The sequence below is a fragment of the Acyrthosiphon pisum genome, chromosome A2, assembly GCF_005508785.2.
Source record: "Acyrthosiphon pisum isolate AL4f chromosome A2, pea_aphid_22Mar2018_4r6ur, whole genome shotgun sequence".
Taxonomy (NCBI): Eukaryota; Metazoa; Arthropoda; class Insecta; order Hemiptera; family Aphididae; genus Acyrthosiphon; species Acyrthosiphon pisum.
The window spans coordinates 21,010,525-21,027,595 of record NC_042495.1 but is presented as its reverse complement, the minus strand read 5'-3'; the positions used below and the strand labels follow the sequence as shown (position 1 = coordinate 21,027,595).

General features: G+C 28.6%; 1 protein-coding gene and 1 pseudogene across 1 annotated transcript; one reads left to right on the top strand and one right to left on the bottom strand.

Annotated features, from left to right (window-relative positions):
* Positions 1–3,281: 3,281 nt before the first annotated feature.
* On the bottom strand, positions 3,282–4,696 carry LOC100569877 (annotated as a pseudogene).
* A 7,813-nt stretch (positions 4,697–12,509) lies between these two features.
* LOC115034114 (male-specific lethal 1-like 1) lies at positions 12,510–14,658 on the top strand. The gene is made up of 6 exons (XM_029489857.1): positions 12,510–12,815; positions 12,931–13,207; positions 13,271–13,395; positions 13,516–13,640; positions 13,712–13,918; positions 14,565–14,658. The coding sequence occupies exons 1-6, from the start codon at positions 12,510–12,512 to the stop codon at positions 14,656–14,658; spliced, it is 1,134 nt and encodes a 377-aa protein (XP_029345717.1).
* Positions 14,659–17,071: the final 2,413 nt, after the last annotated feature.

Here is a 17,071-nt window from a genome sequence, read left to right as displayed (position 1 = left end):
AAGTAATTAATTCTGAAACCAAAAAATCTAAAAAATACATAAGCACAGTTTATTTTTATAGTCATTTTAAGTTCGAATTTGGACGAAATTACATGTTAAAAAACCTAGAATAACTATTTTAGTTATCTTGTTGTGATTGTATAATATTACTTGTGGGTACTTGAAACTTCTAAAGTATACTATTATATATCTATGATAGTATCACGGTTTGTTGTTGATGTATAACGCGTTATAAGTACCTACCTAATGGATATTGTAATATTCCTGTGTATATTATAGGTCAATTTTTTTTTAATACCATAGATATAAGTATATAATATGTCTTATACCTAGACCGACATACCGTCTCCGCTCAGAATCGTTTTTCTTATACAATGATATTAAATCATTGAATTCAAATTTAATAGCATCCATTATACAGTGGCCCACTTGTAACCTACTGTACAGTATAGCGACATCCACTTGCCCACCTTTTTTAAATTTATATTTAAAATGTATGTCAATTAATTATTATCGGATTCGACGTGTTATCAACAAAATACCTAATGTCCAAATCTAATCTAATAACTAATAAGTAATAATCAAACTAATGAATAAATTTCGATGAACATTTTAAGGAAACTTTTAAAAATAAAAATAAAACTATAACATAAGCCAAGGGGGTCCCGACCCGGGCTCCACCCCCCTGGGTTTGCCACTGCCCTCAACATTAACTTAAAATCAACTCATATTTTTCTTTATTTTGAATATTCTTATTATCCAGAAAAATATATTGTTTATTACGATTTTTCGGCTTATAATAATTATTAAAAGTTCGCAGAATACGGAAAATATTATCAGAAATAAAATAAATATATTTACAAAGAACTTCGAACCTACATATGTTTAAAGATAAAAATGAATATATTGTATTAATAAGTTACTTATAAATATTAATATAGGGGTAACATTAGTCGTCCATATGAAGACATCGATCCCACAAATTATATTCATAAATCATAATACCTATTCATTACTCGTTAGTTATTAATTATTTTTTATTAGTACAATAATGATTATCATAGATTGTTTGAATAGTAATATATACCTATGAATGATGATTACTATTCATTATGATACCTAGTGGACTGTGTAGTACTATAATGAACTTAGATGATGAGATGATTATTTAAATAAATAATAAATAAATTATGTATAACTCTATGTTATTGTTATGTATACATAATATACAGCGGAATTCACTAAGCATGCTCACTCCAGTTTTCTTCAATAATGCAATTTATTATTTAAAATATAATATCAAGTCTTGAGAATTTTTGAAAACCTTAGGGTGTATCCTGTAAACATACGTATTTCAAATGAGAACCTTACTTTTTACAGTCAATCATTCAGCAGATATTTTTTCTGAAAATCATTATATATCAAAGTCAAAATTCAAACAAGTCGTTTTTGAGTTATTCGGCGTTGTGCAATAAGGAAAATAGGTCCATGCTAATGCGTTTGGAGATATGGCTATAGTAATTTGAAAATTTTAGTAATTAATACTTATAATTTTTAAAAATGGTCAAAGTATTATGATCCAGTATACCTATTATATTTGTTTCATATTTTTGTTAACCATTTTTAAAGATTACCTATTATCATTAATACAAATATTTTAATAATTGATGAAATACTCGTTTGAAATTTAAATTAGATACTTAAACATTTTCAAAAACATTATCCACTAAATAATTTAGATTCTAAATGTTTGTATTAAGGATAAAAGGTAACCTTAAAAATGGTTAATAAAAATATGATACAAATTTTAGAGTGAAGGGTTTTATTTGAAAAACAGAAGTTGTATCATGTATCGCCACCCGACACTTCATGAGTAGTACAAATCTGATTTTTTGTATGAATAAAATCATTATTAAATTAAAAATGGAAGTGAGCATGCTTAGTGAATCATCCTGTATATCATTAAATTTTTAAATATTTAAATGTATTGTTCTTAGACGAATATAAATGTTATATTTAAAATGAATGGTAAACGCCTACAAGATGATTTTGATAATGGTACGTAGTAATATATTATGAACACATTATAATTTAAGATTTGTCTTATTTTGACTAGTTGAATGTTAAATTTTCAGTTAATTATTTAAATTGTTGTCAGTTTTATGAAAAATGTATACTTGATTTTCAATATGTGTTATCATTTTATATAGATATTGAGAGCAAATTTTATTTTACACTTTTATATCATAGTGTTTAGTATTCTAAGTGTCTATGCAGTAGAGTCTTGTGATGCTCTTCGAAAAAACTATGAACCATCACTCATCACTGGTCATTTTATTTATTTTTATCTACTTTATAAAATCATACATTCTAAAATATTCATAATATTTTAGTGTATGATTTTTTAGTAATTGATTCAAATTTCTAAAAAGAAATCATGTTCACTAACTAACAGCAGTTGATTTTTAATGTAATAAATTCACGTTTCATAAAACATTAGTTACATTAGGTACTCATTAGTTTAAGTAATAATAATACATGCTTTTAATAACTTTTGAAGCTTTTCTTCTGTTTATAGAGTAGGAGTGTAGGATTATTTTTTCAAGTATTGATTGTCAAAGATGGGTATCATTGTATTGGGTTATCATCTTATATAATAATTAATATATTATGTAAGATTAGAAAAACAATTTATTGTGAAATCATGAAATAAGAATCAATCAATAAAAGAATAATGATAAAATTTATAAATTATGTAATACGGTAAAAAAAAACCTAAAGCTGGATGACTATTGGTACATATTTTTATTACCCTATACTACAATACCCACACCTATTTTATTGTTTTGTCTATTAATGGCATGCATGTATTTTTCAGGTTATAATGATCTTAAAGATGATGAAGATTTTAGCATACAAAGGTTACCTCATATAAAAATCCCCACCTATTACTTGATTCAAAATAACAAATAATATCAATAAGGTAGTAAAATAGTATATAAAAAAAATAATAATTTGTGTTATATCAAGTATTTGTTATATATTTTATTATTAAAAATATAAGGATATTTAAAGCTATAAAAAATTTTTTTACCTCAAATTTCTGTATATTATAAATTATAATATAACAGTGTTCTAAAGTAAAATTATTCTTACATTTTTATATGCATTGTTAGTAAAATGTACAAACAATTTAGAATTTTAAAATTTGTATAACTCACTTCCAAATTAAAATATAATAAAAACCTTTGAGATTCACTAGATAATATTTTTACTTATAAATTTGATAATTGGTAAATTCACTCTAATATTAAGCATAGCAGTAATATGGATTATTCAGAATGTATAATTTGCAAAGCACTGTGTGTGTAAAACACACACAACACATATTGGTGTAGTATACACAATGTCCCAATACTAATTGAAAAAAAAAATAATAAACATGATATGTATGGACTATTAAGCACTTAAGTTTATTTTTGTGTTCCTTTAACAATATTAAGGATTTTTGTAAAAAATATTATTTATAAATCTGAATACAATATAAAATGTTTGAAAATAATGTTCAATAATACTACCATAAATGATAATGCTATATTTATCGTCTCAAGGTTTAATGTTTCTTATTATCTAATTGTAATTTAGTACTTATGCTTACTAGCTGCTGCTGCTAGTGTGTATGTATAGCATTGTATACAATATACACCATTACAACCATGATTTGTCATTTGATTTTGATAAGCTGGAAACATAGTATAAGGATTTGGAGCAGAAGTATGATTAAAACTCTTTTTATTTTCTGGTCCATAATCCCCGAGAAAACTCACAATAAGAGGACAACTGTCCAAACCAACTTCCTTATTTTTGGCGTATATCTAGCAAAATAATATTTGTAAGAACAATGTATTTTTACAAAGGTTACCTTAATTTAATTTAACATCACTTACAGCAGAAGTCTTAGATTTGTACTCAACAAAACCCATAGGTTTGTTGTTTTGCAGAACCACAACACTTAATATGTCACCATACTATAATATTGTATAATGTATTAGACAAATATTTAAAAAATAATGTTTGTAAATTACCTTAGAAAACAATGATGTTAATTTAGCTCTATTATATACTCCATTTTTCTTCCACATTATTCTTAATATAAATGAACCGATCTTTTTTTTTTTCAACTTCTTGCTGCCTAAGGTCGTATTCTTTTCTTTAAACGTTCTAGTTCTTTCTATACAAATATATGAATTTAAATACAAGAACAAAAAAAAAACATATTACCTTGAGGTTGCATATATCCATATTCAAATCATATTCTTTTTCACGCAATTTTGCAGCAGTTTTAGCATTTACCGACTTGTCATAATCTAACTAAAGACAAGTAAAAATAATTACAATAAAATAATATTTAAAATGCAAAATCAACAAATCATACTTGAGTTGCTGTGTCTGTAAGAATAGTTAATATTTTACATAACCGCAAGAACAGTTGAGCTGCCTTTGGATCATTCGGATTTTTATCTGGATGGAATTGTAGAGCTTTCTTCCGATATACCGTTTTAATCTAATTGAAATAGCAAGTATGAATAGTTATACACGAGGGATTAAAAATTGATATAGGTACCTCTTTTACAGTAGCCGTTTGTTGGATTTCAAGTATTCCATAAAGATCTAAATCTTTCAAAGCAGAATCCATCTTAAACAATATGCAGTATAATACGACTTCTAAACAACAAAATAAACACTATAGGAATATAGGTATTTCATGTTATAAGCGGTGTAAGAGTGTTACGCACTAATTTACCAATATTACGTCTGACAATAAATATTATGATAGGTAGGCAATCATAATATTAATAATTAAGAAAATGTACCAAAAACGAAAATTACGAATTTTTCCGTTTGTTATCAGTTGATGCATTATAGCAGGGGTACAAAACTCCGTGAACTGGCCGAGTCAGGCGATTGTGGCATAACCTAACAGGGGGGCGTGGCATACGTGAAATAGGGAATGGTAAACAAGCCGACCCCGCGTAACGTATCCTGCCATAGTCTTGGAACCGTTTTCATAATATTGGTAACCATAGGTCCAACATCATGTTGGTGCGTGGAACCGTTTTCATATTTTTCGTAGGTTCAGACTTCAAATTATAGGTAACCAAGACCCCAATCAGCTGATCGAGTTTCGCTTCTATATTGTTCTATGATTATAGTGACGAGTGTCTAGAGACGGTGCCTCTTATCAGACCAATTCTTGAAATCATTCGACTATTTGTCGTATGCGATAAACACGTTTGTCGTATGCGATAAACACGTTTGTTGCGCGAATTAAAAAAATGTTATTCTGGAAAAGTGAAAAAATGTTGTCGAACAAAAATCATTCGACAATTTGTCGACTAGGTCTTGATGGGTGACAAAACTTTTGTCGCATAATAATATTGTTTTATCACAAAAATTGTTTTCCACGGGCTTTGCGTGGATTTTGATGTGAAACAAAATAATATTTAGAATCTTCAATCTACACGTCTGCTTAGAAAGTACATGTACACGACTGACGGCTCTACCTACAGAAAAAAAGATTACGTGCAATGGATCTTGATTTTATGGCATATTTCGTTAAGGGGGCTGCAGCAGGTTTTTTCAAAAATCAAAACTAATGTAGATTTGACCAATCTAGACATTAATTTTGTTTTTTATTGTGTTTTTAAATATATTTAAATTCCATATCATAAAATAAACCTTACAGGGGGGAGAGAGGGCTCCAGTCAATGAAAAAAAGTAACTTTAGACCAATAAGCTAGACAAAACTGGAAGAATTTGGTTTGACAGATTTTAATTTTGAAAAAATGGTCGAATTTATAAACTTCTAGACTATGTTTCTTAGGAATCACTTTTTTTATTTAAAATCAGATGTGCCCAAAATAAATACAAATGCAATGCGCAATTATTTCATGGGATTTCTAAAAAAAAAAATGGTTATTTTAAGGTCATTTTAAATTGAAAATTGAAAATCGACTTTCTAAGAAACCTAGATAGTTTATCAATGAATTCAAACATGTATAAAAAATTTAAGTCGGACATTCCGAAGTATGTGTAATTTACCACCGCTTATTGGTCTAAAACGTATGAAAAATACGTGAGCTGCAGCCCCTTAACATCAATGAACAAATGAATTACACAAGAAACAATTTTCAAAGGCCAACATACGATGCTTTTGCGTTGACAGATAGACTGTTCGTGAAGAATTTTCGGCTATCAAAAGAAATAACGCGATATTTGATTAATATATTAAATAGTATTAGAATTTGTGCAGGTCTGCATAGACATTTTGACATACAGTTTTAGTAATTCCTGTAGTTCTTGTCCCTATGGTCCTTATATAAAAAAAAAAAAAACAGAATTATGATATCTCCATTATTTTAGAGAGGTTAAATCCTCAAAGGACGCTGTACTTAATTATTTAAATATACTGTTATTATTATGTATTTTATGAACAATTTTTGTAGGTTCAGATGTAATGAACAGTGAAGCAAATGATGATTTTATAAGATATCTTGAATTTGATGATGTAATAAAAAACATGGGGAAACATGGGCAACATGGGGCAAAGTGAGGACGCTAATGTCTGAAAACCTGTAATACACTTAAAAATCAATTTTTTCCTTTCAAATTTTGTTCAAACAATCTACAGGTTATGGTTATTGATAATACATTTTTTATAAAAATTTTATTTTTATTTTATGTAAGTTTAAAAGGATGTAAAAAAAGTACAGTTTACCCCACTTTGCCCCATATGTGTGCAAAGACAATGAAGTCAATTTTCACATAATAGATACTGAATCTACCCTTCACCTTAAGTTCTTCCTTTATTTTGAGAATATTTTGGTGGTCCCCACATTGTCCCAAATAGTTTAATTACCTAGAGCCATTGATTTTATTTTATTTAAATACCTAAACATAAATGAAGAACTTTAATCAAAGAACAAACAACACGGACTTTTAAATAAAAAAAAAATATATTAATAAAACGAAAAATAATTGAATATATAAATAACAAATTATGCAATTCTATTATCAAGTAAATTATAATAGGCAGTTTTTCATTGATTAATTACAAAATAATCAATGGTTCGATTCAAAACTTCTACTACACTATCTCAGACGATCAAGGAAGCCATAAATCTAATAATATTATACATTTTTTACATTAAATGAATAGATAATACAATTTTCCCACTTTGCCTCATGTTCCTCTAATACATTTTCATCAAAAAAACAAAAGTCAAGAATTGATTGAAAGTAGCAGTCAATGTAAACGTATTTTTCATATAAATTATAACAATAATAACACCTTAGAAAGCCCAACCATTGATTAAAGATTATAAATATTTTTTTTGTTAATTGATCTTTATTAAATTCAACTGCATTTACCATTTTTCTTCTTTTTAAACTCTAGAATGTAAACTAGCTTAAGTTTTATTTTTTTAGATTATTGGATTTGAGTTATAATCTATTTGTAAATTTAGTTGGTTCTAGATTTATAAGAAAAATGTTATTCTAAGGTGGTTATTTTGTAAGGTTCTATTTTTACTAATAAGCTCAATATCCAACAATTATTGTATTATTATTATATTATAATGTATTATTTTTATTAATGCATTTTTTTAACATCATGATTTCAGATGATTTATCTGTTCTCAAAGATTTAGCTGAAGTGAAGGTAAAGGTTCAAAAACTGTTGTTGAATCAAAATACCATTCTAAATAAGTTGGAAAAATTACTAACAAATGATCGTCCAGTTGATAACTGCCTGCAGAATATTACATCAACACAAATTTATGAATTTGAAATACACTTCAATGAAATTTTCCTTTAAAAGAATTAACACAATTTAATCATATTAATGACATTTTAAACAATGAGGCATACTACAGTCTTATGGTGAATATTACTTTGTATGCATATACAGTGTGTTCACGAAAACAGGGAACACTTTATCACTCATTACCCTGTTAATATTTTTCAATTCTGTTTGTGGGACATTCAACTAGACTAATAGATGATAAATTCCTATGGGTTAAATTTTTTTTAACTCGTGTATTTTGTGCATGCGCAATACAAGTTCATTTCTTTTTAATGGTAATCCCTATTTTGAATATTATTTTTGGGTTGATCGATTTTTTTCAAGTAATTTTGATCCATTAACTTGTATTCTAAACCCAAAATTGACGGAATTAGAGCTAGGTATAATTTTTAAAAATATTATTAAATTACATTTTATTTTTTTTTTAATTGTACTATTTGTACGGATTGTTTCTTTTTTACTACCATGATAAAAATTATTATAAAAACATGAACTTTCGGAAAAGACCTATCAGTAATCATTTGTTATTAAGCCAATAATTGCATGGGCTTGCATGGACTTGCAACAAAATGTATTATGTACTTGCCATAGGGAGCAAGGGAATTCAACCTGGTGCAAAAACTTGCAATGGTGAATAAGAACTTGAAACAACAAGCTGCAAGCATTTGTAAACGGTAGCAAGAACATACAAAAGCTATCAATAATTTGCAACCGCTAGCAATGACTTGTAACATCCAGCAAGTATTTGAAACGTCAAGTAATGACTTGCAACAGGATGCATTATGTATACTTGCAATAGGGAGCAAGGACATTCAACCTGGTGCAAGAATTTACAATGGCGAATTAGGACTTAAAACAACGAGCAAGTGCTTGCAATGAAGATTAATGACTTGCAACAGGGAGCCCAACTTGCAGCAGTGTGAAGATCATAGATGAGAAAGAAGCCTGCTCTGATAGTAACAATTGTTTCTCTACCTGTATTACATGCAATATTTCTATTCATTCATATTCATGTGAATGTGTTGACTATATTATATTAAAAACAATATTTGTAAATATATACATTTCTGTATACAAACAGTAAACACTTCAAACAAGAATTAAGTCAGATTTTGTTATATGTATCCAAGTAAATATAGACAACATTGCTATGTTGGAGCCCTATATTGCACCTGTTAATCGTTTATCTTCAAATGATAAATTATCTACAATTAAACTAAAAGCAGAAGCCTTCCTCGTTACTTATCCAGAAGGAATCTTGTGGATGCAGATTTCACTGACGAAAAATTACGTTCCTGGTCTAGAAAACTTAATAAAATGTTAGAACATATTGATTCTAAAAAGCAGTGCTCGAAACAAAATATTAGTCTGAAGCTTTCAAGGAACCGGGAAACAAGAAAGTAATGAACGATTTTATTCAACAAAGAAAAACCGCCAACCATTAACTACATTAAATATGTCTCTTCCTACATCAAATAAAAAGATTAATATTATGTAAGGGCTCTTGCATGTCAGTGAGGATATTGAAAATATTCATACCAATTTTGATCATAAATACATATACCTAAGTAATTAATGTTTCTAGTACTTTTTACTTGTTTATTTTATTTTATTTTCAATTTACATTTATTAACAAGTATAGTTGCCCACCTTTCTGTTATGTTTTTCATTTATAACTAGTAAGTATTATTTGTTGTTATGTTTTTGTTTAATTTTCATGTTAAAAACAGTTTTATTTAAGTTTTTCCATTTTTACAAAAGTTTTTCATTCAGAACTAGTAGTGTTTAGAGTGGGCAAATTGGTAGTCAGAGCAAAAATGATTTATCCGCTCGATCGGACCGGATACACTTTATCCGTTAGGCGTGATGTATAGGCAACCTCTTTCACAGTATCACGATGCCCCTCAACGACGAGTGGGTAGGCAACCTATCAAGCTTGATGTTGGGCCTGCGACGTAGGACCGGCGACCTGAGCGCGGAAAGACGGATGTTCTGAAAAGGACGGAATCAGTTTATACAACGGAAACATGGGATATGCAATTTAGTTAATGATTAGTAGGGTTTTCCTCGTGGTCGATTCGGTGTGGTGCAATGACCGACGAGGCTCACATAAAATCGGGATGTCCTTATATACTACTTAATGCTACTTATAAATTAAGGCAGGTATAGTCTACTATAGACGAATGGATTCATTGGTGAACGACATGGCTGGACGACCGTGGCGGCCTCTCACACACCCCCGTTGGGTGCTGGCGGACTTACGCAGCTGGGAAGAAGCAATACGTTGACAACGCGTACACGGCTCGCAACGACCGTCAACAATCTACACAAAGTCGACGGGCTCGCAGGAATGGAGTGTTGATGGTACACGTACAATACATTATATCTCGCACACACGTTGGTGAGGAGCAGGTAACAAAAAACAAACTCACTTATTGTCGGTGTATGGATTTATTGGAACAGCAATTCGTGTTACACACGACGATAATTTTGATTATAATGGTTGGTCGTGCCGCAATTGCGAAGACAACAACAGAAACGATAGTGCCGTAATGGCACTGAATGATTTATACGACTGAACAAAGGCATGAAAAGTGAGAAAACATAAGAGAGTAATAATGAACAGAAAAAATATACAACAACATAATGATAAGATGAATAAACAGCAAGGACGTTTGACATAAGGGCAAACGATTGAAAGTAAAAAAAGACAATAAATAACATGGTAATTAATAATTATCATAATTTCTAATTAGACGTAATGTACGGGAGGTAGGTAATGTGGACAACGGTCACAGGCGCAAAGATACGCGTTCCGCGATAAGCATAATGGCTTGGCGCGTACAAGTAGGTATCACTTATTGTTATGTTTTTGTTTAATATTCATGTTGATTTTCAAGAATTGTATTCCAAAAATAAAAATAATAGTTTATAATAAATTGATTAAATTAAATTTATTTAGTTATTTAGTTTTTCCATTATTAATAAAATGTCTCCATAATTATATTATTTTTAGTGATAAGGAAACCGTGATACCAGCTCCGAATAATAGCTTGCGTTTCTCTCGCTAGTCCAATGCTGAAGTCGAAAGTCTCTATGAACATTATTAATGCTAAGACGTGCAAAGAAATTAACATGCGTTTTATTTACCTTATTTATTGGTTTTAGATATTTTAATTTGAAAAGTTTTTACTGTGATTTCGTTCTAATGAAGTAACAGTATAGAAACCTACAGTCATTTGATCATATTATAATAATATAATAATGACAAAAAATGATAATCTAATAAATCGAAATCCTTTAATTTTTTTAAGTTGTAGGTAGTATGAAAATAAGGAATACTGTAGGGTCCTGCAAAGTGTTCTGGTGACATAACCTACAATTCTCACGAAAATGGTGGATTTTGAATTGAACTATAATATTATCATGAGTTAACAATCTATTTTATTATTTAAGGGAACCTGTGGTGGTGGTTATGAAAATATAATTATGAAATCTAATTAATATTTGATTTCGTCTCAACTGCCAATATTTTATTATAAGAAAATAAGATACTATGAACTATCTTCGTTCAAATTCTAATTTATAATCAAACCACTTACAACTAAAAACTTTCTGGTTAAGATATAACTCTGCAGGGGATGCCATGGAATAAATAATATTTATATGTGACAATTAACAATTAACAATTAATCCTAAACTGTGAAACTGTTTACGATTATCGTGTTATCTCTTATCATTTTACATTTAAGCGATCGCTTTGGGAAATAGCGCTCACGCTTTCACTGCACTACCTCGCTGGAATAAGCGACCCTGAGCGAAAGTCATGACGTAACACTTATTTTCAGTGATATCACGGTTGTAAGCTGAGCATTTCAATTCCCTAAAACAAACGGCGCGGCAGCGGTCATAAGCGCTTAAAGCGTTCAAAGCGCCCATGTCGAACGCACCAAAAAATGTCACCAAACACGTTGAGCTCAATTTTGACCTATTTTATGTTTTATGATTATGTTATTCCTGAATCAGTGATAAAAAAATTAGCACATTATCAACATATACATCAGCTGACATTCTAGAATTGAACCCCTACAGTGAAAATGGAGAAAAAATTGATCAAATTGATCCACTTGATTTTTTTTTAGATATTTACCAACTTGTACTAGCCGTTTTTTGAGCCGTTTTGATCAAATTGATTCATTTTTCTTTTTTCAGATATTTACCAATTTGTATTTTTATGTATTTTAATAAATACATTTTTTAGCCATTTATTATACGATCTAGCTGTTTTTTTAATGTTTTTGACCGTTTTTTGCTGACAAGTGTTGGCAACACTGTCGGTCATTCACTCCCGCACTGCTGTCCTTCCGTGCTGATAACGCGTTTGTTTGCGTTTTGAATATTATTGTGTTAACTACCATAATTGCGAACTGTGTTCGTTGATCAATCATTTCACGTTATTTTGTTATTATTGCGTACCGAAACGCGACAGCCGAGGCCGACAAACGGGCTAACAATAGCACATTGCGCACTCGGCACGACGTTTCACCAGTGTCCGCGTTTTCTCGTTCCGCGTCAACCCTTACTATCGTTTATTCGTTTATACTTCATCGATCTGTTTTAGTTGTGTTTTAGTCGTGTCTCGGCGATGTCCAAAGAGTGTCGGATTGTAAACGGCGGTGGCGACGGCGTCGTCGGCGGATTTGTGAACAACTGTGAGCAGGTGCTTGATGACCAAAACGAAATGGTGATGGCCGCGTCTAAGACCGCTAAGGTCTCTGGCAGCGATCGGACATTAGCCTCCATCAACCACCGCATCTGCCCACTGTCGTCCAATGACTTGGATAAACTCAAGGACTTTTCAATCGAAAATCACATGTCAATAGAAGAGAACACAAAATCTATCACCCTGAAAAGTGAAGAGTTATTACAGTTGACAAAAGAAGTGGATATTGTGAGTGGCAATTTGAATGTTACCTATAGGGATTTTAAAGTTAAAATCATTATGATTTAAAACTTTAGTAAAAGTATACAGCTTGCATGTAACATTTTAACGGTTTGTTGTACAGATTAAACAAAAGTTGGCGTTACATAATCAATATATACCTAAAATAGCTGCTAGAGAGAAAAACTTGGATGTTTTACCAATCATACCAGTTTCTTCAACATGCTCATCTGGCATGAAAGATTTGACTTCGACTGGACTACAAGATCAGCAAGAACAACAGGGCATTAAACCTAAAAGGCGAAGGATTTGTCAAGCTGCTACTGAACAACCGAACCCAGATCCATTAAAACCCAACCAGACTAAACAGTCGAGAACTAGGATTACACGACCTAAATCAGGTTGTTTTTTAAAAATAATATTTTCCCTACAGTGCGTAATTTTTATTTATTTTCTATTAAAAGCTAAAATAAGAAAAATGCAGGAATTGTTTTTGGTCACAGCAGATGATGCATATTACACATGCCTAGGAAATTATGATTCTATAAAAGATGAACCAGTTTCCAAAAATATTAATAGTAATTTAGAAGTAAGCATTTCTTTAAATATGTACAATATAATCTTTAGTATTTGTCTTCATTACATAAGTATTGTCATCAAGTATTTATTCATCAAGTATTGTCTTCATTACATAAGTATGATTTTGCAGATACCAAGATGGAGGGTTAAAACATATTCTAGTTTGTATTCTATGGAAGGCACAGAAAATATGTCCGATAATATTTTTGAAAACAGACACTATAGACTTGAAAAAATTGAACAAAAATGTAAAAGGTAATGCAATTATAGATTTTTTTTGTGTACTTATATTATGTAATGTTCACATTTTGATTGTGTTATTTTAGATGGGATTTGCAACGAGTGAGGGAATTAAAACGAGTAGAGTATTTAAAGGAAGGTCGTAATAAACAACATTCAAAGAAATCAAATAATAAGAAACAATTGACAACTTTACTGCCCAGTCCATCAAAGATTAAAGCAATTGAAATCACAGATAAATTACTCATGTCTGCATTTGGCATCAATTTATATATTAAAAAGAAACATGAAATGTTAGTACTTACTTTTATTATTTATCAAAGATTTATTAAACTTAGAATATTATGTTAGTTATATTTTTGTGATATTAAAAAAAATAATGTTTAATTTAGTTACATAATATATATTATCTAATTTATTTAGTTTGAATCTAACTAAGCTTGCAGTTATTATTCTATATACAGGATGTAACAGATAGAACTAACTTTTGGAACAAGTTTTGTTCTAATCAATATTTAAAATTTTTTTTTTATATATATAATTTATAGCCACTTGCGCTACATGTGTAATAAAAAAAAAATTATTTAAATTCAAAATAGTCAATTTGTGAATCTGATTATAAGAATGATTTGGATGGTAAAATAATGTATCTAAAGCAATTAGTTTATTTTTTAGAATTTTTTAAAATATCAATATTTTTTCGATCAAATTTATCTTAAACGCAATAACTTTTTAAAAAATATTATTTTTAGAAATCTGCTAACATTGGTATATTTCTTAAACTATTTATTAATCATATAATTTTAACAATTTTTGTCATTCGTTTAAGTAGCATAATTTTTTTTTTTTTTGGTCAAGTCTTTCTGTTACACTTTGTATATTATGAACATTCAATAAAATTCTATTATCGTTGATTTACAGATAATAATTTCGTCACAGTCAATGGTGTAATAATGGGTCTCAAGCGCCAAAAGGATGCAACATACGTGGACTTCGTTCTTCAGGTTGTAGTGCATTTTATGACACCGTTTAAGTTGTTATTTAGTTAGTATATTTTTCATGTAATTTTGGTGACAAATATAACAGACCTGAACTCTCCCGCTTAAGCCATTTTATTATTTGTTATATAATGTATAAAACTATCTTGTATGTATGATTTACAACCAGAGATGTTGTAATGTTGTGATATTTATCTAGTATTTAGTAACTTAGTATTTAGAGATTTTTTAAAGATGATATATTTTTAATACCTGCAGATACTATTGTGTTATTTTATCAATGGTGATACCACACTTAAAAATAACCAAATATGTTGAAAGTTAACCAGTAACTAATTCACTGATTTCGATAAATTTATTACTAACTAGTAACTACCGTTATTTAATGTGATTTCTAATAGGATATAATACCAATAACTAAACTACTTGAAGAAATTACTGTATTAATTAGCGGTTTTTTAAGTATTTGGTGTACTTGGTTTGACGATCAAAGTGTTAATCAAATCCCTGTTCACGTAGAAAGCATTCAATTTCATTTTTGTTAGTTTGTATGTGACAGTATGAGGGCACACTGTAGATGAGTACTACATGATAATTATAATGATAATGTCTTATGATAATGTTATAATCATTATAGATTACTCTGCAATGGTATTTGATTTTAAACATTTTTTTTATGTATTAGTTAAATGTAGAACAATTAATTAAAATACTAATTTGAAATTAGTTTTACATATGCTATTGGTTGTAGAAAAATCTGAATAAAAATGTGGATATTGTGTCATGAAGATTGAATGTATATCTTAACATCAAGACATTTTTAATTGAGAATAGTGCCAAATTTAGATATTAAACATTCAAACCAGAATTATTAAGAAAGCAAAATTTAAATAGTTTTAATTAGATAAACAAGACAGTATCTTTAATGGGTTGTATTTTATTTACACCTAAGCTTGCTATATAATATTGTATAGGTATTTATAGTTGCTTATACAAAGCCATATATGTATGATATAAGAATTATAAAATAAACTATTAAAACATTTAAAAATATTCCATTAAAAACCAGCTGATATAATATACCTATCAACTAAATAATATTTCCAATTGGAGATCACAAATATTGGAATCTGAGAGAAAAGAGTCACACAAATATTTTAAATCTTGGCTGTCAAAAATAATATTAATCTGTCTCAAGTACGAAAGAATTTTCGAATGATTGATTTAACTACATACAGATTTTCTAAACACAGATCATATATTAGATAAATAACCAATGCACGTTTAATTTTTGTGATTTAATAGATAATCTAAATAATTATAATTTTAAAAATATAAATACAAAATCATATATTATAATTGTTCAGATTATGACTTTAAATTCATAGTGAATAATTTTATTTTGATCGTATCTGCACTATCAACTTTAGCAATAGATTCAACAATACCATAAGTTTTAACAGTAATTTACCCTTTTAATAATTTTTTGTTGAAATTTTTCTTGTCCAAAATAATAATTAAAAATTGTATACATACGCCAAAAGAACATTTAAGTGAGTTATATTGTAAAATACCAGTTCAATAACATCCATAATAATAGGTTTCTTATATTAGGCCTTTTACATTGTACCTATTGTTGTTTCAGATTGTTTTCTATAGTTAATAGTGTTAAATGAAGGAGACACAATGTGGCACACAGTTTACATAATCAAAAACAAAAAAGCAATGCTGCTAATTCTGTGCAACAACCATTGTTTGATGTCACAGAAAAATAATTTCTACATTAAAACACAATGATTACTTGCAAAAATAAAAGCATCAACACAAAATACAATCAAATTACATTAAGATAACTCCAGCTTATTCAGATATAATTAGAATAGGATTTAATTTAATATAATAATCCCATAACAATATAAAAGTATACATTAATAAATTAATAACAACTGGAGTAAATACTTTTTTAAATGTCATTGCTAAGGTCTAAAATATTTTTATTTATTCTATGGTTATAAGTATTTATTGATAACTTAAAGAAAAACATCAGTTTTTTCTTTCTAAAATAACATAATTATAAAAATTTAAAAAAGACTGAATGTAGTATAAGTCAATACAAGAAATACTTTTTTTTTTTTAATTATTTGCACTATATTATTTAGCAATATATAATAATATACTTATAGTAATATATTATACACAAATAAACACAATAATATGCAATTAATATTTATAAATTGATAGCTATAGTAATTTTAATTTCCATACAAATAAAAGACTTGAAATTGTATGACACATGAATGGTTTGGATACAATTGTATAAATATATTATATATATATAAAAAAAAAAAATATAATTACTGATTTTTAATTGAACCAATATGATATGAGAATTATACAATAAACTATAAAACATTTAAAAATATTCCATTAAAAAACCAGCTGATATAA